This window comes from Dermochelys coriacea, chromosome 1 (genome assembly GCF_009764565.3).
Source record: "Dermochelys coriacea isolate rDerCor1 chromosome 1, rDerCor1.pri.v4, whole genome shotgun sequence".
NCBI classification, from domain to species: domain Eukaryota; kingdom Metazoa; phylum Chordata; order Testudines; family Dermochelyidae; genus Dermochelys; species Dermochelys coriacea.
Window position 1 is genome coordinate 203,587,849 of NC_050068.2, and position 16,469 is coordinate 203,604,317.

General features: G+C 47.5%; 1 protein-coding gene across 2 annotated transcripts in view; it reads right to left on the minus strand.

The window, feature by feature from the left end:
* LOC119843404 (limbic system associated membrane protein) overlaps window positions 1–1,917 on the minus strand; it is a 1,338,056-nt gene extending 1,336,139 nt beyond the window's left edge. Inside the window, exon 1 of one of the 2 annotated variants that reach the window (XM_038372675.2) lies at window positions 1,516–1,917. In XM_038372675.2, the coding sequence (XP_038228603.1) occupies window positions 1,516–1,582 (67 nt within the window). In that variant the 5' untranslated portion in view covers window positions 1,583–1,917. The remainder of the gene's footprint in view (window positions 1–1,515) is intronic. The other variant, XM_038372661.2, reaches the window with a different exon arrangement.
* Between the last annotated feature and the right edge of the window lie 14,552 nt (window positions 1,918–16,469).

The following is a 16,469-nucleotide window of genomic DNA, read 5'->3' on the forward strand; positions in this document are numbered from 1 at the left end:
TGCGTGTGTTGAAAAATTCTCCTTCCTCCCTCAGAAATGGGCACATGGGGAGAAGAAAGTGCCTGTTTCCCAATCCAGATCTGAGAAAGTGTGAGGCTGAGAGAAAATCTGTGAGAGCATGGATGTGTGATACAGTGTGTGAGAGAGAGTGTGAGAGAGAACAGTCAGATAACGTGTGCAGCAGAGAGAGGGGAGGCATATGGGAGCAAGGGCATGCAACAGGGGTGGGGAAAGAGTGAGCCTGTGAGTGTGAGAGATTGTGTTAGGTCTGAGAGAAAGTGTGCAGAAGGGAGGGAGTTGGTGTGGGGGTTTCTGTGGGTGCTTGATACAATGTGTGAGACAGAGGGACAGCGAGTGCACAAGTGTGAGCTAGGGAGAGAAGAGGGACAGTGTATACATAAGCAGGACAGGGTATCAGAGAGTGTGACAGAGAAGGTGTGTGTGAGAGAGAGACCCAGAGCAAGAGATTGTGTGTGAGAGATCAAGCGCATGTGAGGCAGCATATGACAGAGAGTAGGCCTGACATACAGATAATAAAGAGCATGTATGTGTGTGTGCAAGAGGGGTGCCGCCTGGTAGATAAAGCATGTGCACAAACCAACAGTGCTGGTGAGGTGGATCATGAGTGTGTGTGTGTGCGCGAGTGAGAGAGAGGGCTATGGAAGTGAGCATATGTAGGTGTGTTACACTATAAGAATTGCATGTGACAGGGAGATAGAAGTGTGTGTGTGGCACAGGGAGCTGGAGTGAGTTTACACACACTGTATGTTATATTTATGGGCATGTGTATACGTGTGATTATTAGCATGTTTGAGTGAGTGTGTTGCTTGTGTATGAGATGCAAGTCCGTGGGGGGGAAGAGTGTGTGTATTAGTTTGTACATACTGTACAGTACGCATTCACTCTTAAACCTTGTTTACAGAAAACCCGTCTAAACCAACCAAAAATGTCTCTCGTCCTTTCAAACTACATCCTACTTACACTTAGCTCTATAAGCAAGAAACCCAGGTGACAATTCCCCACTTGGCAAGACCTAATACCCAGAGCATTTCCTTCTCCCATCTCTGCCTCCCCCACTTTTTTTTTCTGAGGGTGGGGAGGAGGCAGTGTTTGTGTGACATACCAAAGAGCCACAAAGGCACCTTCTAAAAACTTAACAGAGATTTTCACAGAAAGGTGCATCAGCACTAGTAACCCAAAGTGCCAAGCAACGCAGGCTGCATATGGAAGTAGAACAGGGACACCCAGCTCCATCCAGCCCCTTCCTTTGCTGATTCCCCCACTCCCAGCAGTCCCCTGCAAAGAATACAAACCCAACAGCAAGTCAGGCTCAGGAGGTGTCCTCTAAACAGAGGATTCACCAGCAATAATCTCTCCTTGGCTTTTATTTCCTGAAGGAGGTGGAGGATGAATTTAAATAGGTACATCTCCATGTTCCAACTCATCCTCAGTTCATCAGCTCCAAATCAAACAAGGGGTTTGGGGGAGGCATTAAGAAATGAACTCATCACCTACCTTGCAAGGAGAAGAGGGACAGGAAGAATCCCAGCACCCAGATGCTGTGCAGCCAGTAGGTCCTCATGCTTCTGTCTGTCTGTCTGTCTGTCTGTCTCTCTTTCTTTCTCGCTCTCCTGCTCTCTCACTCTCTCTTTTTAAAAAATAAGATGGGATTCTTGTCTCCTTTCTTTCTCCCTGGGCTGTGTTCTAACAGCTCGGACAATCCAGTGCAGAGAAAGCTGACCCACGACAGCCAGATTCCCAAATAACCTCACACTCTCTCCTTCAAGTGATGGGGGGGGCAGGTTAGATGCTTGTCGTAGCCTGCGCTGGCTGAAACACAGAGAATCTCTCTGTCTCTCTCTCTCCTGCAGCTCCAACTAAATGCGACTGTACTTAAACAAGCAATGCCTTATAGGACAGTGCTCACAGCAGAAAAGATCTCACCTCTGCCACCTAGTGTTGCCAGACAGACCATTTTATACATATTATAGAAATATGGACATATCATCGAACATACGTCTCAGATCATGGGTGCATGGACTATGCAGGGCTCACTGCTGCTCCGGACTCTTACCCAGTGGTGTGGGGGAAGTTATTGAGCAAAGGGGGAATAATTTCCCCATCGATACAACAAAGATAGCAGTAGGGCTGATTGGATTTCTCATAACAGACAGTAAAGTTCTGCACTATGAACTCCAGCACAAAGGGCCGGCTCTGCTGTTGTCACTACAGTGGAGGCCAGTGGGAGACTCAGGAATGCTGACTGTAGATACAGAGATGCTGATGCCCCCAGGAAATGTTTGAAACACTGGGCTACATTCATCCGTGTTGGAACTCCATTGCCTGTAGCACACAATATCACCAAGAACCAGCTGGGCCCATTCTGTTAAGAAAATTCAGCTTGCAAACGTTTTTTTTTCAGGAGGTGTCCCACACCTCCCTTCCTCTCCTTTATTTTGTTACTGAAGGGTATTTACATGGAACCATCAGCTTTCCCCCTAAGACTTTATTGACTCCGGCTGCTTATCCCCCACCTGTCAGTCTCAAAACCTTTCGCAAAAGAAAGCATCTTTTCCCAGCTGAGGAAAGAGCGGCAAAGTGATTGTGTGACCTTGAAGAAACAAGTCTGTGGTAGAGCCAGGATCAGAATCCAGGAGTCCTGGTTCATCAGCCCATGTCCTGTCATTTGGACCATGATGCCCCCTTACAGTTGTCTCCGTGGCAGCCCATTCTGAGGTCACAAATGAAGCATAACAACCTTGCCGTTATGTACTGGAGTGCCATCTTTTCCCAAAGGACTTCATAGTGCTTCAGACTTTAAAAGGTAAACAGCCAATACACCAAAATCACTTCTCCCTCCACTGAAATGCAGCCAGCTCTGTGACGGAATATGGCACCTGTTTAATCACCGACAGCAACAGTTCACATTAGTTTAGTAAGGAAGTGAATCCCTTTCGTAACTGAAACTACAGGGTGGAGGGAGGCACAATGTAGTTACCTGATACTTGGATTTGGCTACAAGAACAAGCTTTGCTTACAGTGGCAAGGATTCTTAAAAGATCCTTGCATCTCATACAAACAACGACTTGGCCCTCAGGTGGTGATCTAAAGCAATAATTCTAAACAAAAGGTTTTGTTTCAATTCCAACGTCCCAGTAATAGAAGCAAGGAGAAGAGAAATAACATCAGGTGTGACATGCTGTAGCAGCCACACCATTTCTAAATAGAATGTCTCGTGAAGGCTTCGGTGAGGTGGTAACAACTCTTTAAAAATCCTTTATTTTAAATGCAACTAGATGTGTGTGTTGAGAAAACCATGCTGGTCCTGTGACCCTCCCAGGATGTTATGCTGAGGCTGGGGCGGGGGAGGGATTCTTACTAATATAGAGATAGCACCATTTCAAACTATTTTCTTATTACAGCTTTAAAAAAAAGAAAATAAAAGTGGGTTAATATCAAGCAAGTAAATAGAGGAACGTTCTTTCCTTTCATTGCCTCCCCTCTTAAATGCTGAGTAAATTCAAATCACTTAAAGGTATTCCCTAAAGATATACCATGTGGACATTGACTTCACTCTGGGATTTCCTTCGGACTGTCCTGTGTGTTCTCAGTTTATTGACATAGGCTAAGAAAAAAAACCTGGAACTGGATTTCTGTATCCACCTGGAATAGGCTCTAGGTTCAATGCCTGGGAGAAGGAGAACCTCAATCGTGGCAGGGACCATGTTATGCTATGGGTATGTACAGCATCTAGCACAATGAAACTCCAATTCTGACTGGAGCCTTTGAGCTCTACTGCAATAAAAATGTTGAAATAATAATATTGGAAGTGGATTTCTGTACCCCCCTGGAATGATCTGTAGCAATCTGCATGGAACTTGGAGGGAGGAGTACAAGTTGCAGGAGGAAAGGGTCCGGAAGAGACACCTGGAAGCCTGTCTGGGTGAACATGGCTGGAATGCTAGCTGCAGTTGCAGCACCTCTTTAAATAATTCTCCTAATAAAGAGCCCATTTAATTTTACAAGCACAAAGTCCTATCATTTATTACCCAGAACATGGCATATGAAACAGAAGAGATCCTGAATTGGACTCTGCCCCATCTGGAAGATGCCCCTGATGGAGGACACAATGAAATTGGAATTCTGAGGTCACCGCATCTGTACTTCCTTTGTGAAGCTAGTGTGACTGAGGAGATGTATTGCTACTTTCTGTATTAACATGCAAAAAAGCCACATCACAACTCTTGCTTAGCATCATCTGGTACAGGTGCAAGATCGTTTCTTGTTTGCAATGATAATCCCATTTTGACATGCTCCAAACTTTCAGAAAGATTTGGGGTCAGATTCTTGCACACTTACTCTGTCTGAATAGTATTTTACTACTCAAATAATCTAATTTAAACTAATGGGGTTACCCACAGTGTGAGAATCTCTTCAGCATGAATCAGGGTAGCAGAATCTGTGGGCTGAAATTCTCCATGGGCAGTCTCAGGCCAAAAGTGATTTTTCCCCCCAAAAGACTGAGCAAAATCCCTTCATCCATCTGAGATATGAGAGAGTGAAAAAACCTGGTCACTATTCCTTTTCTAAAAAGATTAGAAAAGTTCCTCCACCCACCCAAGGACTCAAAAGTCAGATGAACCATGAAAGCTGGCAGGAAAATACAAGTTATTGAAAAGTACCTCCACAACCATTTTTGGGGAAAAAAATAAAAAGCCTTGATATTAAGAAAGCTCAGAAGGATTGAAAGCTGGCTACTTTTAATGCATAATAAACATATTTAATTAAGTCTGAGTGTACACATTTAGATGCACTGTGCATATGTGTGTGTCCATTCTTTTATAAATGTGCCTTATGCCATTAGTTGTTTAAGCACTTAGGCCATCTATTCTATCTATGCATTAGCTATAGTGCCTTTTACCCATAACAAGGTTAACTTGGATGTGCTGCACATATAGAGCATTTTTTGTCCCTAGTTTTTTATGTCGTATCGGCCATACAATTGTGCCTTATATAGCTAACTTAAACGTTGATTCAGGAACTTTACCTTTTCAATTACCTTACTATTGTAAAATCATTCTTATTTTAACTGTTGTGGCAAATTGCCGGCACTACTATGATGGGTCTCGGGATTTCTCTTCTTGGGGAGGGTTCAGGGCACCATTTCCTACCCCTGAACTGGGGTATTACCTGCCCCACTAGTGTCCTAGAGGAGGGGAATGGAGAGGGAGGGACCCGGGCCCACCCTCTACTCCGGGTCCCAGCCCAGGGGCCCTAGGGTTAGCAGTAAACCACTAGAACTAGCAGTTCCTTCCCCTGGGCTACTTCCGTCTCCTGCCCTTCAGTGTTTGGGGCTTCCTGCGCTCCCTCTGCACAAACCAGGTGTCCCTTTACCTAGGGTCTTGGTCTTCTTAGCCCACTGCAGCACTCCTCCAAACTCTCCTCTGCTTCCCTCCAAACTGCGCTCTACTCCAACACCAATCCACTCTGCTTCAACTCCTCCTCTTGTCTGATTGAAGCGGGGGGGGGAGGTTATCATGTGACTGACTTCAGGTGCTTTAATTTATAGCAAACTTTCTTCCCTCTACAGGGAATAAGGCTCCCTTCTAACACTCTCCTGCTGCCCTCTGGCCATGCTGTATCACATATCTCCCCGCCCCCTGCTCAACACCATGGGGTTGCGCTACTTGGGACGAGAGGCAGTGCTTTGTGATAAGCCATCAGCGTTGCCATGTTGGCTTCCGGCCCTATGCTGTACCCGGAAATGGAAGAGCTGCAGGGATAGGAACCACCTAGTCACTCTTGCGTTCTTCTCCTTGTTTTGGTGCATCCACTGGAGTGAGGCGTGGTCTGTCACGAGGGTAAACCGCTGCCCCAGTAGGTAGTAGCAGAGAGTCTCCATAGCCCATTTTGCCACCAGACATTCCTTTTCAACGACGGTGTACTTTTGTTCTCTGGGGAAGAGTTTCTGGCTGAGGTACAAGATCGGGTGTTCCTCCTCCCCTACCATCTGTGAAAGAACGGCTCCTAGCCCTACTTCTGAGGCATCTGTTTGTAGGATGAATTCCTTCTCGAAGTCTGGGGCTATGAGTACTGGATGGCAGCAAAGGGCTGTCCTTAAATCTGCAAGTGCTTCTTCTGCCGCATCAGTCCACTTTACTATCTCGGGGCCCCGAGCCTTTATCAAATCTGTCAATGGCCCTGCTCTTGTGGTGAAATGAGGGATGAATCTCTATTAGTATTCTACTATCCCTAGAAATGCTCTGACCTGCTTTTTTCGGACTGGTCAAGGCCAACCTTGTATTGCCTCCACTTTATTCCATTGGGGTTTCACCAAACCTCTCCATACTACACACCCGAGGTATTTGGCCTCAGCTAGTTCTATCATGCACTTGAGACGGTTGGCAGTGAGGCCGGCCTTCCGCAGGGCATCTAGCACCGCTTCTATTTTTCCTAGCTGCGTTTCCCAGTCAGGGCTATGGATGACTATGTCGTCTAGATAGGCGGTGGCATACTTGGCATGATGTTGCAGCAATTTGTCCATAAGTCGTTGGAATGTTTCAGGGGCCCCATGGAGTCCGAAAGGGAGGACAGCATATTGGAACAGGCCATCGGGTGTAGAGAAGGCAGTCTTTTCCTTGGCATTCTCGGCCAGGGGAATTTGCCAATATCCTTTGGTCAGGTCCAGGGTGATTAGGTATCAGGCCTTGCCTAACTGATCAACTAGCTTGTCAATGCATGGTATCAGATAGGCATCGAATTGGGATACTTCATTTAACTTCTGGAAGTCGTTGCAAAACCTCAGGGTGCTGTCAGGCTTGGGGTCTAGGACGATAGGGCTGGACCACTGGCTGTGGGATTCTTCAATAATCCCGAGTTCCAGCATCTTCTTCACTTCTGTCCTAATTTCTTCCCTTTTAGCTTCCGGTATCTGGTATGGTCTTATCATCACCCTTACTCCGGGCCTGGTGACAATATGATGTTGCACCAGTGTCATACGGCCCGGCTGTGTACAGAACACATCCTGGTTCTGTTGGCTCATATCAATGATTTCTGTTCGTTGTTCTGGAGTTAACTCAGGAGATATCTTCACCTGCCCCTGTGGGTCGTCTGTCTGGGGTGGAGCTCCCTGAATGACCAGGCACATCTCTCAGTCACGCCAGGGCTTCAGTAAGTTGAAGTGATAGATTTGCTCTGGCCTTCGGCGGTCTGGTTGTCTGACCTTATAGTCCACCTCCCCAATGGCTTCCACTGTCTCATATAGTCCATGCCAGCTGGCTAGGAGTTTGCTTTCTGCTGTCGGCACTAGCACCATCACCCATTCCCCAGGCTGAAATCTCCATACTTTCACCTGACAGTTGTAATATGTCCACTGGGCCTCTTGTGCTTTTTTCAAATGTTCTCATACTATAGAGGTTACTCGAGTTATTCGCTCTCTCATCTGTGTCACGTGCTCAATGACATTCTTTCCAGGCTTGGGTTGTTTTTCCCAATCTTCCTTGACAATATCTCATATTCCACGTGGGTGGTGTCCGTATAGTAGTTCAAAGGGAGAGAAACCAGTGGACACCTGGGGAACTTCCCGTATAGTAAACATTAGATACGGTATAAGGGTATCCCAGTCTTTTCCATCCTAAGCTACCACCTTCCGGATCATACTTTTTAGGGTATGGTTAAACCGCTCGACCAGTCCATCTGTTTGTGGATGGTAGACTGAGTCCATATGGCCTGGATGCGGAGTAGGGTACATAAGTCTTTCATTAATTTTGACATGAAAGGGGTTCCTTGGTCTGTTAGGATCTCCTTAGGGATGAACCTGGAGTTGTTCTTTTGCTATTGCCTTGGATGTGGGGTTTCTTAAAGGAATGGCTTCTGGATACCATGTGGCGTAGTCAAGGATGACTAGTACATTTCGGTGGCCCCGTGCTGCTCTTTCCAGCGGGCCCACTATGTCCACGGCTATCCTCTCAAAAGGGACTTCAATAATAGGCAAAGATACTAACTGGGCCTGCAAGTGAGGTCGGGGGCTATGCAGCTGGCATTCAGGGCAGGAGGTTCAATAGCGCTGGACCTCTGCACATATTCCTGGTCAATAAAACCTTCTTAGGACTCTATCCTGTATCTTGTCTACTCCTAGATGTCCCCCAAATAGATGACTGTGAGCTAACTCTAGTACTGTCCTTGTGTGTTTCCATGAGACTAAGAGTTGCTCTACTTCTTCCCATCGTATTTGCGCTATCCTGTACAACAGATCATGTTTTAGCACACAATATGGCCTTGGGCCTTTGGTCTTTCCTTCCATGGATACACCATTTACTTCCACTACCTCCTCCCTTACGTTTGCATGTAGCAGGTCATTGCCTTGGTCCTGCCTGAAATGCTCACGTGCAGTACCAATCTGACCTAATTCCAGGGGGCCTGTTTCTACTCCACCCCCTGTGTTGCCCCTACTTGGGCTAGGAACCGCCTCTGAGTCCTCACTGCCTGGAATTATCTCCTGGCCTCCTGAATGGGTTCACCTACCAACAAGGGAAGTTTTCTGGTTCTCTGCTAGAATCCTGGTCCCCAATCTTTTATCTGCCCTGCTTTTCCACCTAGACTTTCGGGGTTTTCTGGGGGATGAGAATAACTCTGGGACAAATTCGGCAAATGTTAGGGTGAGGCTATCTGTAGGTGCCTCCATCTCAACCCTGGGGTTGCTACCCTCCCCTGGCTCTATTGTGGGGAGTAAGTTCTCAAACCCAGGGAAGTCCCTACCAATTAAGAGAGGGTAGGGGAGCCTGGGGACTACCCTTGCAGTCACCCTGGTAGTATTCCCCTGGATCTCAATCCATACCAGGATTGTGAGGTAGAAATTTACGGTGCCATGAATGCACGTTACCCCTGTGTTTTTGGCCCAGGTTAGTTGGTCTTGCCCCACCAACTTCCCCAAGACCAGAGTGACAGCACTTCCGGAATCTATTAATGCTATGGTCTCAATACCATTCATTTTTACTGATCTTGTATACCCATGCGAGGTCATTGCGACACCAGCAGGCCGATTAGGCCACATTGCTCCCCATGATCCCCCAGATTATATTGCATAGGCTCTTCCCTGTTGGGGCATTGGGCTGCTATATGCCCCAATTTTCCACACTTGTGGGAAACACTGCCCCCTTATTCTGGTTGCCACCCTCTGCCTGGGGCTATTTGGCCAGCCCCCCCAGTTCTCTCTTCCCAAACCCCCAGGTCCCTTCTTGGCCTCAGGCCATTCCTTGGTGTCTTTCCTCCCAGTTATGATTCTCCTGGAGTTCTCGATAGTCTGGGGCCTTGGATTTGGGACTGGTTCCTGGTTTGCCATGTCTCACCCCCTGGGATCTGGAACAGTTCGCGGGCTGCCAGCTGTCTTTCCACAAGGGAAACCAACTCATCATAGGTGGAGGGGTCATTCTGGCCAACCCAAGCCCAGAGGCCTGGTGGTAGCCCCCTCATATACCGGTCCAGTATCAGGAGCTCCATCATCTTCTCAGAGCTGAGGGCCTCAGGGCGCAGCCATTTCCGGATCAGGTGGATCAGGTCAAACAATTGTGATTGGGGTGTCTTGTCCTCTGTATACTGCCACTCATGGAACCTCTGGGCTCACAATGCTGTCATTACTCTGGGTCCCAGCGCAGGGGCCCTAGGGATAGCAGTAAACCACTAGAACTAGTGGGTCCTTCCCCTGGGCTACTTCCCTTTCCTGCACTCCCTCTGCACAAACCAAGTGTCCCTTTACCTAGGGTATCGGTCTTCTTAGCCCACGACAGCACTTCTCCAAACTCTGCTCTGCTTCCCTCCAAATTGCTCTCTGCTCCAACACCAATCCACTCTGCTTCAACTCCTCCTCTTGTCTGATTGAAGCAGGGGGATTTTATCATGTGACTGGCTTCAGGTGCTTTAATTAATTTATAGCAAATTTTCTTCCCTCTGCAGGGAATAAGGCTCCCTTCTAACACTCTTCTGCTTCCCTCTGACCATGCTGTATCACACTGTGAAACCTTAATATTATATTAGCAAAGGAGTCAGGTTGGTATTTTTTTTTAACTTTTATTAGAATAGCATTGAAGACACAAGTTGATCAGGCAGATTTAGCAGGCTTTACATAGGAAAATGAGTGGCCCAGCTGTTTAAAACCAGGAGAGCATGGTGGAGTGGGCAGAAAGGGAGAACTGTGCATTATTGAGGTGTGTAGTTTGTATGAAATTTAGTGTACTGTCCTTGATACGTCTGTCTCTGCCATGTGGGTATTGCTGTGTGTTTTACTGAATGTTGTATCTGTGCATTATGCAATGTGTCTTTGGAACTTGTGTATTTGTGATGAATACAGCATTTTGGTGCAACTTACAAGTGGGTTGTGCAGTATGTGATATGGGACGTGTGTGTGCATTCGGAGAGGGAGTGGAAGGAAATGCATTCTCTAGGAGAAATGATCATTTATCATATGGCTTGATGACACCTGGAGCTGTTCAAGGTCAAGGACTGCAGAATGTCCATAACTGAGAATCCTCACAGACAGGGTACACAGTGCATCAAGAGCATGATAAATGGTCTCACACCTGGTCAGGCTCAGATACGTAGACTGAGAAAACAGCATTCAGGTCTCCCATTCACCCATGACTAGGACATCAAGCACAGCCAGCCCTACAGAATCTGAATTCCTACCTTTCCATATTATCTTGCTTTTCTCTCTCTTCCTAATTCTCTGTCTGGAGCCTTTTCTTATCTCTCTCCCCCTCCCTTTTTGTGTTTCTACCCCCTTCTTGCCTTTCCTTCCTCACTTCCCCCATCTCTGTCTTTCTCTGATCTCTCCCTATAGATATCTTAGGGCCTGATCCAAACCCCTTCAAAATCAGCAGAAAGACTTCTTTGAACTCCTTGGCTCTATTGACTTCAAAGAACTGCTCATAAAGCAGCTCTGAGAGAGTGGGTGTCCAAATGACCCTGAGTGAGTAGAGGCCTGGGCACAGCCCCAGACACCATGTGTGGTTGGACCGCATGTATGTAGTGAAGCAGCAAGGTAAAAACAATGTGTGGCATAGAAGTGGTCAGTGGGGAGCACGTGGTGCCAGGGATAGAGCAATAAAGGTGATGCACTGTTAGAAGGTGCCTTCACCTTTGTCAGTGTGTGTGTGACAGCTGCCAACTTGGCCAACATACCACAGACTTCCAGCACTAAAATAATGAACTGATATAGCTTGAGCTAAAGAGCCAGGCTGTCTAGCTGTGGCTATAAAAAAAGTCATATTCTCTGCAAGTCAGACACAATGGGACACCTGTAACACACATTAACCAGTAGGTTACATATGCACCCGCACTGCCCTGTGACTGGCAAAATAAAGATCAAACCCTGCCAGCATACTAACTGTGCTGTCTTCACTGAGCTGGTGCCCTCTTTCATGGGAGCTTCATGCAGGTTCTCCTAAAGAGGCCTGGATCCCAGCGCACAGCACTCTTCATGCCAGGCAGAGAACTCACCCTCTGCAGTTGAGAGCACACACCTACACAAAAGTTTTGTGGAAAGTGTTGGTTTTCCTTGACAGTTTTTGATTTTTCACTGGAAAACCAAAAACCTGAAAAAAATAATTTTTGGTTAAAAATTGACAATTTTATCTTTTTTTGGCAGAAAATTTTCAGTTTTTGTATTTTCTGCAATAAGTTGACATTTTCAGCGGGGGAGGGAGAGCATCATTTTCTGACCAGCTGTAGGAATGTGTTGATGTGCTCTCATTCCAATGGGATAAGCACGCATACCATAAATCCATCCCTACCTTTGGCACTATAACCGGACCCCTTGTTGGTAGTCTCAGCAAGAAAGGCAATAGAAACAGTGTCCACCCCTTGAGGTGGTCCCTCCTATTTGTGGTTGAGATTTAGGCTCTGTGGCTTGCAATGTGCAGGTTAGACTAGTTGATCATGATGGTCCCTTCAGACCTTAAAGTCTATTGGTATGTCTACACTACGAAATTAGGTCGAATTTATAGAAGTCGGTTTTTCAGAAATAATTTTTATATAGTTGATTGTGTGTGTCCCCACACAAAATGCTCTAAGTGTATTAACTTGGCAGAGTGCTTCCACAGCACCAAGGCTAGCGTCGACTTCCGGAGCGTTGCACTGTGGGTAGCTATCCCACAGTTCCCGCAGTCTGCACCGCCCATTGGAATTCTGTCTTGAGATCCCAATGCCTAATGGGTCAAAAACATTGTCACGGGTGGTTCTGGGTACATGTCATCAGGCCCTCCCTCCATGAAAGCAATGGCAGACAATTGTTTTGCATCTTTTTTCCTGTTGTTACCTGTGCAGACGCCATACCACAGCAAGCATGGAGCCCGCTCACCTCACTGTCACCGTATGTCTCCTGGGTGCTGGCAGACATGGTACTGCATTGCTACACAGTACCAATGTTCTGTATTCCCTTCTGGCAGCAGACGGTGCAATAGGCCTGATAACCATCGTCGTCATGTCTGAGGTGCTCCTGGCCGCCTCGGTAAGGTCAGTCAGGAGCACCTGAGCAGACAAGGGTGCAGGGACTAAAATAGGAGTGACTCGACCAGGTCATTCTCTTTAGTCCTGCTGGCAGTTGCATTGCACCTTCTTCTGGTGAGCAGGCAGGAGATGAGGATGGCTAGTAGTCCTGTTGCACCATCTTCTGCTGAAGAGGGAGGAGATGAGGATGGCTAGTAGTCCTATTGCACCATCTTCTACCAGCCAAAGATGTAAAGGATAGATAGAGTGGATCAAAACAAGAAATACACCAGATTTGTTTTGTATTCATTTGCTCCCTCTCTCCCTCCCTCTGTGAAATCAATGGCTGACAATCGTTTTGGTGAGGTCTGTCAGGGGCACCTTGAAAAGTTTAATGGAGATTCAGTCCTGCCTGAAATACCGGGGGGAGGGATAGCTCAGTGGGTTGAGCATTGGGTTGAGCAGTGGCCTGCTAAACCCAGGGTTTTGAGTTCAATCATTGAGGGGGCCATTCTGTGTGACAATTGTTTTTGTTTCTCCTTGATGTAAAGCCACCCCCCTTTGTTGATTTTAATTCCCTGTAAGCCATGTCATCAGTCACCCCTCCCTCCATCAGAGCAATGGCAGACAATCGTTCCGTGCCTTTTTTCTGTGCACACGCCTTACCATGGCAAGCATGGAACCTGCTCAGATCACTTTGGCAATTAGGAGCACATTAAACACCACTTGCATTATCCAGCAGTATATGCAGCACCAGATCCTGGCAAAGCAAAACTGGGCGAGTAGGCGATGTCAGTGTGCTGACAAGAGTGATGAGGACAGAGACACAGATTTCTCTCAAAGCACGGGCCTTTGCAATGTGGGCATCACGGTGCTACTGGGGCAGGTTCATGTGGTGGAATGCCAATTCTGGGCTCTGGAAACAAGCACAGACTGGTGGGACTGCATAGTGTTGCGGGTCTGGGATGATTCCCAGTGGCTGCAAAACTTTCGCATGCGTAAGGGCACTTTCATGGAACTTTGTGACTTGCTTTCCCCTGCCCTGAGGCGCAAGAATACCAAGATGAGAGCAGCCCTCACAGTTGAGAAGCGACTGGCAATAGCCCTGTGGAAGCTTGCAATGCCAGACAGCTACCGGTCAGTCGGGAATCAGTTTGGAGTGGGCAAATCTACTGTGGGAGCTGCTATGATGCAAGTAGCCAAAGCAATCAAAGATCTGCTTATATCAAGGGTTGTGACCCTGGGAAGTGTGCAGGTCATAATGGATGGCTTTGCTGCAATGGGATTCCCTAACTGTGCTGGGGTGATAGACGGAACGCATATCCCTATCATGGGACTGGACCACCTTGGCAGCCAGTACATAAACCGCAAGGGGCACTTTTCAATGGTGCTGCAAGCAGTGGTGGATCACAAAGGACATTTCACTTACATCAATGTGGGATGGCCAGGAAAGGTACATGACACTCACATCTTCAGGAACTCTGGTCTGTTTCAAAAGCTGCAGGAAGGGACTTTCCCAATGGTTATTTTCTGGTCTGGGAAAAATGTTGAAATGCCTATAGTTATCCTTGGGGACCCAGCCTACCCCTTAATGCCATGACTCATGAAGCCATACACAGGCAGCCTGGTCAGTAGTCAGGAGCTGTTCAACTATAGGCTGAGCAAGTGCAGAATGGTGGTAGAATGTGCATTTGGATGTTTAAAAGTGTACTGGCGCAGTTTACCGACTCGGTTAGACCTCAGCGAAACCAATATTCCTGCTTGCTGTGCACTCCACAATATCTGTAAGAGTAAGGGGGAGACGTTTATGGTGGGGTGGGAGGTTGATGCAAATCTCCTGGCCGCTAATTATTTGCAGCCAGACATCAGGGTGGTTAGAAGAGCACAGGAGGATGGAGTGCGCATCAGAGAAGCTTCGAAAACCAGTTTCATGACTGGCCAGGCTACGGTGTGAAAGTTCTGATTGTTTCTCCTTGATGAAACCCCCCCCCTTGGTTCACTCTACTTCCCTGTAAGCTAACCACCCTCCCCTCCTCCGTTCGATCACTGCTTGCAGAGGCAATAAAGTCATTGTTGCTTCACATTCATGCATTCTTTATTAAATTCATCACACAAATAGGGGGATAACTGCCAAGGTAGCCCGGGAAGGGTGGTGGAGGAGGGATGGACAAGGCCACACAGCACTTTAAAACTTACTGAATGTGAGCCTTCTGTTGCTTGGGCAATCCTCTGGGGTGGAGCGGCTGGGTGGCCAGAGGCAGGTGTCTTGGGCGTCTGGGTGAGGAGGCTATGGAACTTTGGGAGGAGGGTGGTTGGTTACACAGGGGCTGTAGCAGCGGTCTGTGCTCCTGCTGCCTTTCCTGCAGCTCAACCATACGCTGGAGCATATTAGTTTGATCCTCCAGCAGCCTCAGCATTGAATCCTACCTCCTCTCATCATGCTGCCACCACCTTTCAGCTTCAGTCCTCTCTTCAGCCCACCACCTCTCCTCTGGGTCATTTTGTGCTTTCCTGCACTCTGACATTGTCTGCCTCCACACATTTGTCTGTGCTCTCTCAGTGTGGGAGGACAGCATGAGCTCAGAGAACGTTTCATTGGGAATGCATTTTTTTTTGCCTTCTAATCTTCGCTAGCCTCTGGGAAGGAGAAGATCCTGTGATCCTTGAAACACAAGCAGCTGGTGGAGAAAAAAAAAAGGGACAGTGGTATTTAAAAAGACACATTTTATAGAACAATGGGTATACTCTTTCACCGTAAACCTTGCTGTTAACATTACATACATAGCACATGTGCTTTCATTACAAGGTCGCATTTTCCTCCCCCCACACGTGGCCAACCCCTCACCTCTCCCCCCTCCCCGTGGCTAACGGTGGGGAACATTTTTGTTCAGCCACAGGCAAGCAGCCCAGCAGGAACGGGCACCTCTGAATGTCCCCTTAAGAAAAGCACCCTATTTCCACCAGGTGACCATGAATGATATCACTCTCCTGAGGATAACAACACAGAGAGATAAAGAACGGATGTTGTTTGAACGCCAGCAAACATACACTGCAATGCTTTGATCTGCAATGATTCCCGACTATGTGCTACTGGCCTGGCATGGTAAAGTGTCCTACCATGGTGGACAGAATAAGGCTGCCCTCCCCAGAAACCTTTTGTAAAGGCTTTGGAAGTACATCCAGGAGAGCTTTATGGAGATGTCTCTGGAGGATTTCCGCTCCATCCCTAGACACATTAATAGACTTTTCCAGTAGCTGGACTGGCCGCGAATGCCAGGGCAAATTAATCATTAAATACGCTTGCTTTTAAACCATGTATACTATTTGAAAAGGTACACTCACAGAGGTCCCTTTTCCACCTGGCGGGTCCGGAAGGCAGCCTTGGGTGGGTTTGGGGGGGTACTGGCTTCAGGTCCAGGGTGAGAAACAGTTCCTGGCTGTCCGCTTGGTTGCTGTGAACTATCATCTTCCTTGTCCCCAAAACCTGCTTCCGTATTGCCTCCATCTCCATTGAAGGAGTCAAACAACACTGTTGTGGTAGTGGTGGCTGAACCCCATAAAACAGCATGCAGCTCATCATAGAAGTGGCATGTTTTGGGCTCTGAGCAGCCATTTGCCTCTCTGGTTTTCTGGTAGGCTTGCCTCAGCTCCTTAAGTTTCACGCGGCACTGCTTCGGGTCCCTGTTATGGCCTCTGTCCTTCATGCCCTGGGAGATTTTCACAAATGTTTTGGCATTTCGAAAACTGGAACGTAGTTCTGATAGCACGGATTCTTCTCCCCATACAGCAATCAGATCCCGTACCTCCTGTTCGGTCCATGCTGGAGCTCTTTTGCGATTCTGGGATTCCATCATGGTCACCTCTGCACTCACCTGCAGCTTGCCACGCTGGCCAAACAGGAAATGAAATTCAAAAGTTTCCGGGCCTTTTCCTGTCTACCTGGCCAGGGCATCTGAGTTGAGAGTGCTGTCCAGACCAGTCAAAATGGA